A 13,153-nucleotide genomic window follows, 5' to 3' on the forward strand; every position below is an offset into this window, starting at 1 on the left:
TTCCTTCCCCTACCAGTCTCCTTTTTCCTATCCCACGGCTGGTCATTGCTGCTGAGCAGCAGATGGTTCCCAGCCAAACGTTTCCATGCTCTATTTAAAAATCTTGAAACTCAGTGTCTCCATAAGAACCACATAAAACTATAAATACACCGTGTAAAATTACTGCTAAAGCAATGTGCAGAGAAAAAAGCAAGTCTAGGGACGTTTTTTAATGTAATAATTGAGAGAGAAATGCTGCTCAGTACTGTAGAAATATCTCTTCCTAATCCTCATTTATCAAAAACATAGAGAGAAGGTATTTTTATGGGTTCCTGTAGCAAGCCATTACACAACTACCTACAATTTAATTCACCTCTGTGCTACTCTAACAGGGCAATCGCCGTGAGTGAACTACAACTAAATGTCTACTGGCTGTGCAAAAGTAACTCCTGTGATATCCTATAGTGATATTAGGATTCCTGTCACTTCATGTATGTCCCAATGAGCAAATCTATGTTTGTAATTTCATTGCGCTGCTAGTGCTGGGCACATCATGCAAGCGAGCCTGTGAACAATGTTCCTATTTATAACACCTCCCAGTACTTCTCCTTGGCTGAAGGATATGGACAGGCATACTCATTTATTAGCACTCTTCCTTTAGCAGAGCCAATGAGCTGTCCTTTAATTTAGCAGAATCCCTTCTTTCCCTGAGCTAAAACTCCTTACTCCCTTTCTAATGCTACCTAATGGTTATAAGAGAATCAAAAACCTCTAGGAATTATAGCTTAAAATTTAAATATTAGCTGTAATACTTGGAATTTTGGCAAGATGGTATTCCTTGGTCATAATATTTGACAGCTTTATGAGAAATGATGTCAGTTGTGCAACTGGGCTAGAAAGGCTGTGATTTATTTTACTTCTTAAAACATAAGGCAACAGTAAAAGGAGTAAAAAACCTCAACCTTTGTCTGGGAAGCATTTACCATGTATCCATCACTTTTCTGCAGGCACCTCTGAGAACAGAAGTGAAATGTAAAGCGGCAGTTCAGGGCATAAACATACAGAGCATACCGAAACGAAATCAGAGCGTTTTCTCCACCGTGACAAATTTTGCTATTAGCCTTTTGCTCCCTGTTTCATGCTCTTTATCAAGCTCAGAAGTCAATCCTCTCTCATCCACCCCTGGTGATGAAGCTCAGAGAGAGGGGAAAGTGTCAGCCTTGCTCCAGGGGCAGGAAGGAGCTGGGCACAGGCTCAGCCAGGCACCACCTTCCAAACCACCGCTGCTTCACACGTAGGACTGCTGATTCTACAAGTGAACTTCTCCATTTACATCTTTCTACACCACTCCTGTTAAGATGACAAGGAATTGCCTGCAGCACCTTTTAAAACACACTTTTGGTATCTGTGGAGAGTTGGCTCACTTCTGCTGTCTCTGATTTATTACTTAGCTTAAAAGAGAAATCCTGAGTAACCTTTGCCAATCATTTTAGTATCTTCAGTTCACCTCAACTGAAAAATAATGCAATCACATTAGTTTTAAAAACAGAAGGAACCAAAATACAGTCCTCTCACCTTCCATTCCCAATGGGAATACTGTGGAGGTGTCATTTTCTTCCAAAGTCAAAGGGCAGCCAAGAGTTTTGCTGCTTTAGCCACTGTCCACCTCTTTATTGCCTTATAGTCCTTTCACCACTGTTATACCTTGAGATCCTCTCTCTAGTTTGCAAAGATGCCTGTTTGGGTTTACTTTTCAGGAAAGAAGTAGGATTTCAGCTACACTGCAATAATGCTATGTGTGGTTTGGTTTCCAAACTGAGTATCTGTATTCCATAATGTAATTTGCCAGAGCTGAGTTATAAGAATTAAAAAAGCTAAGGGACAAAAAACCTACGTAACTTTCTAACACTGCCCAACTCAGATGTTTCTCTAAAACGTAACAGTTTGTTTTTCTCCAATGAAGTGATGTAGTACCTTTTAAACAGTTTTGTTTTCAGCTTTCACACCTGTTTAAATGTCTTTTCATGAAAAAGATGTATCTCTGTTTGCTACTACTTTTCATTTTCCTCTCAGGAATGATAATACTTTGTCATATTCACAGTGCATGGTAGTTGCTAGCCTCAGTTATTTTCTAAGAAATAAGGATGACAAAGATCTCCTCTGTAACCTGTAAATAACTATCAGTTTAAATATAAAAGATGATATATAATGTTATACATAGAATCATAAAATAGTTAGGGTTGGAAAGGATCTTAAGATCGTCCAGTTCCAGCCCCCTGCCATAGGCAGGGACACCTTCCCCTAGACCATGTCGCTCAAGCCCTGTCCAACCTGGCCTTGAACACTGCCAGGGATGGAGCATTTACCACTTCTTTGGGTAACCTGTTCCAGTGCCTCACCACCCACACAGTAAAAAACTTCTTCCTTTTATCTAACCTGAACATCCCCTGTTTCAGTTTAAATGCATCACCCCTTGTCCTATCTCTACAGTCCATATGAAGCTAGAGGCAACATGGATTAACAAGAAACATAATCAACAGCTAGCAAAAATAGTACTCTTGAAGACATAAGACAAATAATATGAAACGAAATGTCAGTCATCTGCAAGACAAGACTTATGTAAATTCCAGCTTAGTGCACCAGTATTGATTTTATGCTTGCCTGAGGTATTCTCAAATGTAGAGCTGTGCTAACTTTAAGGACTGTCTTCAGCCAGTCTATATTGTTTTTCTTATACAGTTTTCACTGTATTGTTTTTTCATGTATTAAGGCTTTTCTTGTACAGACAACTCAATTTTTACTCTATTTAATCAAGTGTCACTGGTAGGAATTCCAGAATTTCAAGGTTTCTTTTCCATGTCTTCACTCTATAAACCAAATTATACATATCATATATATGTGTATATATATGTGTGTGTATAACCAAAATATCTCCCTGCCACCAGTTTGATGATTTCCATCTTCCAGGATGATATAACTACCTGATGCTGAAGCTTTTGATCACACTGATTTCTGAATGAGCAATCATTTGCAACTGACAGATCCACCCCTCTCCTAAACCCAAATTATCTTCATGCATGCAAAGAACAGTGGCTGAGTTAGCTCATATCCAGCAGAATAGCTGTAATAAAATTTACTTAAATGGTATCTTTTCTTTAAAAACAAAGTCAGCATTGTCTTTCTGCAAAGAACGTATTTCTATGGAGCAGTCTGGGACAAACAATGTGCAATACTTCAGCAAAAGGTACATTTAGGTGCTGTATGTAAGGCCAAACCACACCACAAAAGAAATACCTCAAGCTCTCAATAAAACTAACACAATTACCTTTTCTTTTCTTTTTCTTCATAATCGTGGATGTTATGTCCATATCCCACACAAATGTGGCTACACAATTACTTACACATTTACCCAATGGTGTCTGACTACTGGAAGTCACTTATCACCTAAGTACCTTTCAGGAACCACTTATATGCAGATGTACTGCACTGCACTACTGGGGATGCCGCTGTTGGGAGAAATAAGCCACCTCCTTGAACCTGCAAACATCAGAGACTGTTCACTAACAAGCATGTGCAATAGAAAGTAGGAACTTAAAACCTGTAATACTAAGTGGTAGAGAAGATAAATTACTTTTTAGTAAGAACATGAGTACTGCAAAGTGATTTCAAGGAGTGATTTTCTAAGACAGGTTTATACTTCATGCTAAAGTGGATTAGGAGAGGTATCAGCATGAATCAAATGACATGACACAGTTAATGTGGATTAAGCCAAGGCAAAACCACTTTTTTTACCTGTCTGAAGCCAAAATAATTTATGGCACTGATGAAAAATTAAATTACCACCACATTTTATGAGATTTTTTTTTTTTTTTTAAAGAGAGAAAAATACTACTGAAAAATAAATCTAAGTAACTCACACCAAAACAACTGAAAGGTTTGTGGAAACTGTCTTCGAAATTGGAGAAAACTGGGAAAGCTCCTGTCCCATGGTGTATATTACACAAATGTTGATAACATAGGAATGTAAAACTGTTTGTCACAGAATATTCATTAAGCAAACCTGTGCAATAGAGACTACATTCCTCTTTAATCAATGTGCTTCACAGGAGAAGTTAGTGAAGGGATGGAAAACATCCAGCCTTTATTAGAAATGATTTGGTTAATTACGTTTACCTTGTACTGAGACTTGCAGTTTTTGTTCCAGTAGGTGACTCCAATCCTTCCCCTGGCTTTGAGGATTTCTCTCTGTTCATTTGCTGCAGTATTGAGTTCAATTCACTAATAACATTAGCCTTTGGGCCTGAGAGAATTGGGCTTTTCACCTCCGTCATGTCACCCCATAGCTTAGATGTCCTTTGGGGAACAACTTTAGCCATATTGGGCTGAGCACTGATTGGAGGGGGGGGTGGAGCGGGAGGAGGGATAACAAAGCTGTCTACAGTTTCTTCAATTAGTGTATCCTTGTAAAGTGCATTGCTTTTGTTGATTATGGGCTTCATTTTTGGCTTAGGAGGTACTGGGGGTTTGTCCACCAGAAATGTTTGCCCATCTGCATAGACTGTACAAGTATCCACATTCTCCCCACCTTCCGAGGACAAGGTAGAGATGCTGGACACCGTTGAGATAGTGCTGGTTGTCTCTAAGTGATGGTCACTACTACTCCGACTGTCTACTTCCTCAATCCCAGAGTCAGTGACGTTATCAAAGCTGTCAGGGGGTGGCAGAAAGGAGGCAGGCAAACAGTTTGAAAGAGCCACTTGCTTTTTACTGTCTATGGAATTTGTTGCCTGGCTGGAGGCAAATGGCGCAGGTGAAGGTGTGCCATTCTTTCTTTGCGTAACCATCTCTGTTAGAGCCGAACCGGGAGCCGCACGGTCGTCGGGGATATCAAAGCTGTTGGCAAACTCCAAGGGGGGTGGTAGTGGCTCAGTGAACATGAACTCTTCATCGATATCAATGGAAGCTAAGGGTGGTGGAGGGATGCGGAATGGCAGGATGACGGGGTCGTCCACAGAGCTCGCTGCTACGATGGTTTTGCAGGGAGATGCCGGTGGCTCAGCCTCAGCAGGCACAGTCAGCTCGCCTTCTGCTTCCTCACTCCCCTCTGGCCTCTCTGGTGGGGAGTTTTCAGGGTTGGATTCCACTTCAGTGCTCTTTTCCTCTTCATCTTCGGGCGCTTCATCTGACTTCGCTGTGTCCACAGTATGAACCATTAACAAGCCAGCTGACTTCTGCTGTGAAGTATCCACGATGTTTATTAACATGTTCTTCTTCTCCTCAGCTTTCTTGTCTTTCCCTGCATCTGTTTCATACTTGTTCTCGGTCTCCTGCCGTCTCAATGGGCCACGAGTGTTTTGCCTAGCGACAGGAGCAGTAACGGGAAAAGTTGTTTCCATATTGGGTCTCAGCTTTGTATCGATGTAAAGTGGTTTATTAAGGTCAGCTTTAACAGTGTCTCCTTTGCCTGGAATCTGCTGGGTTTGTTCTTTCATGGCTCTGTCCCTGGCAGAGAGAGCGAGGGCTAGTGGTGAGTTTGGATCTAATAGCTTTCCTGTGACTGGGTGAACGTAACTATCTGAGCTGGGTGCATTCGTGGACTTAGCTGCCACTGTACTGTTTTCAGTACCTTTCGTTTTGGACTGAGCATTTAATGTCCTTGAATCACTTTGATTGCTGGGTTCACTGCTATTAAAAAGATTTTCAGGCTCTCTAAGTGCGGGAATTGGAGATGGTGACATAAGCTGTCTAAAACCATCCTCACTACTAAACATTGCTTCATCAGTAAATTTAGATTGCCTCATACGTGGTGTTGGTGTTGTTAGTCCAACATCCTCATCTCCCAGGTCTGTGGAGAGGAAGGCTGGAGAATTACGCCTTGCTTCCAGCCTCTTCTCCCTGTCCCTCACTGCTCCAGCGATGGCTGCTGCAAATGGACTGCTGACACCTAAGCTATCGTCAGGTCGAAGTTGCCCAGGTTGCTCTGAGGACTGAGGATCGATTTCCATGCTGCTCCCTTGGCTGCTTTTCCCACTGCTGCTGGTGGATGGCTCTTTCACAATAATTGTTGGGATTGGAATGGAGCAAGTCTTTTCTGGACTGTCTTCAACATTAGATTGTTTCACCAGCATCCCCTTCCGCCTCGCTGGTTTGGCCGGCACGTAAACTGCTTTGCTTGCAATCTTCCCAACCTCAGAATAGGGATTTTCTGGCATCTGACCCCTCTTGTTCCTGAAATTTGCCTGAGATGCAGCACTCCGATTGTACAGGTCTTCAGAGTCCAGAGAGTATCGGTCCAGTTCTCGTCTGAAATAGATCCCCTTGTCCCTTATCATTGTTCCCACACTCTCAGGCCTAACCAAAGTAATTTTTGCACCTGAATTCTGATTAAATGGAGGTTTAATAGTTCCATAGCTCCTTGATGTCAGGGATTTGGGGGAGTTGTACAGAGAGGGAGAAGGTGGTGGTGGTGAAGGAGGTAAGGACTGTGGTGGTGGTGGGATATCTTCAGAGGTGTCAGGCATTGAAAGACTTCTGGTAAACTTCAACATAGGAGGAGCCAAAAACTGCCGTTCTTCCTCTGTTATTCCTAAAAATCAGAAAGTATATTTAAAACACAGTCTTCCACTGGGATCCCTCACATTGTATTATTTCTGTATCCAACCTAAAAGTGCCAGGGTGCGTTTCACATGACATGAGGCATATGCAAAGTTACAAAAGAGGGCTTTTGGTTGATTCCTACAATAAGCATTCCTTCCTGTTGAAATTCCAGAAACCTGGATGCCAGAATTAAAAGGGATGCTACAGAATTTTAATTAAACTGATCACTGATGTGTAGGCAAACGCTTTGGGTTTAGGTATCACCAAGGTAGCTGTAGAGAAACACATTTGCTTTGAAAATTACTGAACAGGGAAGACATTCTGTGCAGAAGAGTAGTTTACGCCTTGCTCTCCCACTCTATAAAAGCACATAATAATGCAACTTCGAAACGAATGAATTTTTAAGATGCATTTGAAACTTAGCAAAGTGACTGCGAAGATTCTATTGGGGAAAAAAGCCTAATGTTTCATTTCAAAAAATGACATTATATTATCACAAATACAGCTTTTAACATAAATAAACTGGATAATATTGGGGTAATTCAGATGCTAATTTTACATCAGCTTAATGCGTTTCTAAACTGAAAAACATCACTACTAAGATTACTCCTAGAGAACAGAACAAGCCTAAATTTGGCTTTTTTCTCTTTCGTAAAATCATCTATTGTCATCATTTGGAATGGAAAAGAGGTGAATTTTGTTCCATTTGATCAATAGGGATTCCTTTGTAAGCTACACAACATTACAACGCTTTTGCCTCAGTAACAAAATAAAAAGAAATATCATTTTACCTTGGGTAATGCACTGCAAAGGGCTTGTACTGATAATTTGTTCCCTTCTCACTGCCCTTCCCTGTTAGAGGGAACATTCTAAAGAAAGGAATTAAAGTTCCATACTACTTGCCTACTGCCATCAAAGCAGCCTGTGGAAATACCATCTGACACACAAACTTCTTTTCTTATGAACTTTGCATAAAAATTAAACAGTCATTCACTGAGGTAAAGATGCTTTAAGAAAGGAGCAAAGTTACTAAAATTATGTGATTAATGCACAAGCAAACTATACATCAGAAGCATTTTACCTATAGATTTTTGTCTTCTCATTGTACCCCGAGGTATACCCAGAAAAGGACCTTGAGGACTCCCTGGTACAGTGGGCGTCATCACAGCAATACCCTGTCTCTCATACATGGACTACAAAAAAGCAAACAAAAAACCCCACAAGCATTAAAGCATGCAAATCTTTCTCTCACATGTAAGTAACTCTGCTGTCATATCTGCTAAACCCCTATCCCTTTTACTTAGAGTTGTTATGGAAAATATCAGATTTGGTATTATACTGGAGAGGAAGTGAAGAGAAAGGGCAAGCTGGGCTTTAGTTCCATGTTCATAAAATGAAAACGGCTATAAGTGGAGTTAGTTGAAATTACAAGGCAATATGTTCAGATTCCAGCACATTTTGTGTGCAGCAAGAAACACAAAGCATGAGCAATTACCTTTTTTGTCATTCACTTCAAAAACCTGCATAGGTGTCAGCATTCACTCTGCACCAAGCTGTATGCTCTCTTTGCTTCTGAAGAACAGACCTATCCCTGGAGTACAGAGTCAAGGCGTTTTGCACAAGGTTACACTGTCAGTGAGCATCTCAGCTAGGAACTGAGGAACATTACCTGAATCCCAATATGCACTCAATTGTCCCTCCTTCTTGTAGATCATTATGAATCTACTTGTTTTCTGCCTCTTAGAACAGCCTTAATTTCCTTCCAGCCCAAGTGTTTGTTGTACCAGATCTGATGCTCTTTTGGAGGAGTGGGTAATGGAAAAATACATGTAACATGCAATAAAACCAATTATTTTTCACATGCAAAGCTCTGTAAGAGCAAATTGTGCAACTGAACAATCCAATTTCAAAGTTCTGGAGTTTAAGTTTTTAATACATGCTATAGTATTACTGTAAATTCTTCCCTTACAAATAATCCTGTGTTATTTAATCCAGATATTATATATGCCATTATTAATAATAAAAACTTGCAGTAGAAGAAACCTTCACATTAGTGAAAACTGTATGGCTGCACTAACTCTTGGGGCTGAAACCGAAACAGCATACCTTGACTTTGAGCAACGTTTTTTTGCTTGGGGTTAGTATTGTATTGACACCTTCAAGTTCAGAATTAAGGCGGAATAAATTCACATCTGTCTGAGTAACACTGCGGTAGCAATGCTGTTGATGGGACAGTCTCAGAATAAGGATGTAATGAGAAAAGTTCTACAAGGGGAACGCTGACTTGTGTTAAAAAGCTATTATTAGCAACGCAGAGTAGACCACGCTTAAAGTTACAAGATAATAAAAGCAAAATGAGTATATAAAGCAATGTTCATAAACTCAGTTCTGTTGTATGCCTTGTACACTGCCACCCCCCCCCCCTTCAAACAGTTTCTGAAATGAAAGCAGTACTTCATAGCTACCACTCACATTCATATCTGTAGCTGAGGGAAAACATCTACTAGAAGGCCGCTGTTTAATAGTTGCCACTCTTGAGTCCACAGTTGCATTGTCTGCAATTCTTGATGGCTTGGAAACTGGTACTATTTCATCCACCTTATCTGTAATATAAAAGTATTCAGTAAAATAAGTATCATTTGTCCCACAACTGAAAATTTCCGTATTGCAAGGTCAAAGGAAGAGATTTACTTCTCAAAAAAATGCAAAGAAAAAGTTGTTTTTTTTTTTTTTTGGCAATTTAACAAGGCAACGCTTGAGCATCAGAAGTCGTGCAAGCCGAGCACTTTTTATTGCTGCTACAGAACATGCATGCTTTAGTTTTAAGCCTGCATGCATTCAATGTTTACTTAGTGTGACTCGAAAAACAATCCTCTTCTTCAAACCTTCAAAATGTGAAGGGAGAATATCTATATAGAAATGGAAAGAAGACCTTTAGAAATAATGAATCCGTACAGCACTGTTTCAAATAGAGATAAGCAGACTGTACTTAGCCATCAGAAGTTCAGTGATATTTTGGACAATAACAAGTACTCCAGAAGTGCTCTTTTATGCCTATTCTCCTTAAGTAACCACATCCTAATTTCTTCACATGCTTGGATTATCAGATTAGCATTAGTAACTGCATCATTTAAATGAATCTTTTATATGTATTTTGTACTTTAGTAACTGAACAGCCTAGGAATATATTTAGCTGTGGTCAGAAACAGACCAAACGAAGTCCAAATCTGAATGAGAACTTTAACATTTGGATTTGGGATTCTGATCTATTATATGATGTGACGATAAAATATAGGGAAACTTTAATCAAGATCTTCCAAAGCTGAGTGTTAGTTTTAGCCCTGTCTCCAAGTTTGGTCACAAACAAGGTTCATCAGCATTTAATACATAACATTACTGCCTCAGATGGAAGACCTCCAAGTACCATCTTATCAGCTAATTATAGCCTGATAGCTCCTTTACCGCCACTTCTACTATTATGAAACTAAGGCATGGAGAAATTAAATAACTAGCCTAAGCCAGCAAAAAAGTTCAATGTCTGAATCTGTGCTAAAATCCAACTTGAATCACACCAGCCTGTTTCCTTACTATGCCTTCCACTGAATTTGCTTTTCTGTATCATGCCAATTTAGTGTTTTTTTTCCTTTGTAGTTTCATCAAAGTAAGGATTACTTATATAGCCTGTGGTATTTATGTGAGTGAAATACCTCAGCCTGCCTCCTAGGCTTCCATAATGTGAGTCGGGGCAATGTTACTTTTCAGCAATTAGATCCATCTCCCAAATATTTGCTTTAGCAAACAAGGATAGCTACTTCATGAGGCTACTTCATGAGGCTACTACAGATGTAAACAACACAAGGTTGTGGTGGTCTAGTGATGGTGTTACTATGCCAAGTATCAGATTTAGGGAGTTAAATTTTACCTCTCACTGGAGAGCAGCGCACTCAGGGCCCTGGATATGAATATGGATGGGAATAAGCCAGGAGGAAAAGTGCTTTTGATTCCTCTAAACAGTAGATCTGGCTGATGCAAGGATGGTATTTTAAACAGGAGAAGAGAGGGAAGACCTTTAAGCCTTCTGGTTAGGAAGAAGGTTGTCCTAGAAGTGGATATTTCAGTGTCACAGAGGGTCAGGGAGCAGGCAGGAAAGGAAAAGGTTGAGCAGAACCAGTAAGCTGAACACTGTTGAAAACTGTCTCACAAGAGTAGTGTTGCTGTTGCTTTTCAACTGAGGTTAGCATTCAATTCTTTTCATTGGTCTGCTTTATTTTTGTGGGGTTTAAATCATCCAGTGGAAGGAGAAAAGGAAAAAAAATTCTTAAAATCATCACGTATTCAAAAACTTCACATTTCATGAGATTCTGTAACACAAACTGTGAACTTCTGAAAGAAAAATATCTGCACTTCTGCTCAGCAAAAGGCATCAGAAAGCAATGGCATAACCATGGACATTTGACCTATACAACAAAAAATATGGCTAGACTGTAGAATCATCCTCAGGGGATCTATCACCAAGAGCTTCAACTGGGCAGAGATTTCCTGTTAAGTCTCTCCCACCCTTTTTAGCATCCCAGAAGCCAGACAACTGGTCTTTGGGATACAGAAAGAAGGAAGCTTTGGAAACTGAAGCAGTAGGTACTCAAAATCTGTAAACAAGAAATATAAATATACCATGTATGAACTGATCCCCTTTATTTTTAACAGACACATGTAACCATATACCCATTCAGACAACAAAAAGCTACAGGGAAAGAGTGATGAGGCTATGACAGACACTTGAAAAGCATGAAAATATTTGTTTGGGGATGAAACATACATACCCTCCAACTGCACTGATTTTGCTAGACAATACTACAAGTCAGATCCTAATTTTGGATCTGACCAAAATATCAGTTGGTACCAATTCTTAATACCATCTACTGTTCCCAGTTGGAAAAATCTTTGGTTTGTGTAGGTTTATTGCAGGTTTCTTGTCTGTAGACAGGTTTTCAGTCCCTACAGATGCTCCCATTCAAAGGGTGCTTTGTGCCTTGCTGAGCCTAGCTACAGCACTTAAGACATGGGAGAGGAGAGCAGGTTAAAGCTTAAGCTGCTCTGCAAGGAGCTCTTTAGGGGTTCCTCATGTAGTATTTCCAACGGCAGCGCTGCTATATCTGTGCAGCTTCTTCTTTAGCCCTACTGCCCTTTGATCAGAAAGCAAAGGTAGAGTGGAGGTTGTAATTTTGAAACTACCACAAAAAATCTGAAGCTACAGAAGCAGCCAGCATGTGGAACGAGCTTTATTCTACATGGCAGCAGCTACATGGCGGGTCCTGCAGGATACGTCAGAATCTCAGCATCAGGCCGCAACTGCACCACACTTCTGATGTGAAAGCACTATGTAAGTAAAAGCATTCTCACTGCATTTTCAAACGTGCTCATTAGGCCAAGAAAATGAACTGGCTGAATTGTATTTAGCTGCATTCCAACTCATCCCAAAGAAGTAAGACGGAAGCAGATTGGGACAAACTTTCACTTGCCTTTGCCTTTCACTGTTCATATCCACAGTACCAGTGTGCAAACCATGTATGCACCAGAAACACACATTCATAAGGCAGCACGTACTGGAATAATTTGTCAGGCTCACTAATCAACTTGTCTCCCAACCTCCTTGTGATCTTCAGTACTCTGCAGCATGCATTCCTTGTACCAATGAGGGGAATCTTACAAGCTTGTGTTTGAAATTCTCTTTACAAACAGTTTAAACTAAAGAGATATGAAAAAGCCACAGAATGGGTGCAAAAATTTACATCTGGTGTGAGGTGTGTGGACCACTTGGCCAAAGAAGCACGCCTCCAATGGTGTTCTTCAAAGGAACGCAGCTGGACGTAGGCGGAAGGGAAGAAAAGATTCCTTAGTGGAAAAAGCCTACGCTGGAGGTTGGCCATGCCAGCTGCATTTCATGGTTAAACTGGTCATTTAGCAAAGTAGAGCCACAAGCACACACACACACACTTCTAAGGGAGCAATCTATGGCTGGCTGGCAGGAGAACCAAATAGTAGTTGCTTTATTCTGAATAACTTCAGTCTCGCAGAAAGACAGGGAAGAAGAGTCTGTGGCTCACTGGACAGAGCGCAGCTCGGCTGTCATCACAGAAGAGGAGTTTTAGGCCTACAGTTACTCTCTAGTATTTGCCAGAGGAGGAATTCATCACTGCTTTGCCATATAAACTCTTCTGAACCTTTACGAGAAGTTACAACGGCAATGTTGAGAGTCAAACACAGGAGCCATGCTACACCTGTGATCATCAGTTACCACTGCTCAAGGGGCTCCTGGTAACAGCATCCTTTCGGAGAACTGTCAGGGATACCACATGTATAAGCCAGTCTGATGCCTCTGCATGCATATAGCAATTTGAGTGCCACTAGATTAAATTCCCCCGAGAGAGGCAGCACCAACAGATATAAAATAACTTATTGTAAACTGCATTTCCATCTGCCCCGTGGGTTACAAATTGGACCCGTGCTCTGCTCAGGGTGCCAGCCCTCAGGAAATTACACGGCCTAAAGGCACAGAAAGGAGTTGCATTTTATCAAC

At 40.7% G+C, this 13,153-nt stretch overlaps 1 protein-coding gene across 5 annotated transcripts in view; it reads right to left on the reverse strand.

Moving 5' to 3' along the window:
• The window catches only part of SHANK2 (SH3 and multiple ankyrin repeat domains 2), a 359,601-nt gene that overhangs the window by 11,041 nt on the left and 335,407 nt on the right, over positions 1–13,153 (reverse strand). For 4 of the 5 annotated variants that reach the window (XM_057408748.1, XM_057408747.1, XM_057408746.1 and 1 more), the window contains 3 exons: positions 9,049–9,179; positions 7,658–7,769; positions 4,153–6,565 (listed from right to left, as the gene is read on the reverse strand). In XM_057408748.1, coding sequence (XP_057264731.1) covers positions 4,153–6,565; positions 7,658–7,769; positions 9,049–9,179 — 2,656 coding nt within the window. Of the gene's footprint in view, positions 1–4,152; positions 6,566–7,657; positions 7,770–9,048; positions 9,180–9,425; positions 9,486–13,153 lie in introns of all 5 variants that reach the window. The other variant, XM_057408750.1, reaches the window with a different exon arrangement.

Source organism: Pezoporus wallicus, unplaced genomic scaffold, assembly GCF_028554395.1.
Source record: "Pezoporus wallicus isolate ANWC-B61680 ecotype Strahan unplaced genomic scaffold, APGP_CSIRO_Pwel_v1 contig_6382, whole genome shotgun sequence".
Classification (NCBI taxonomy): domain Eukaryota; kingdom Metazoa; phylum Chordata; class Aves; order Psittaciformes; family Psittacidae; genus Pezoporus; species Pezoporus wallicus.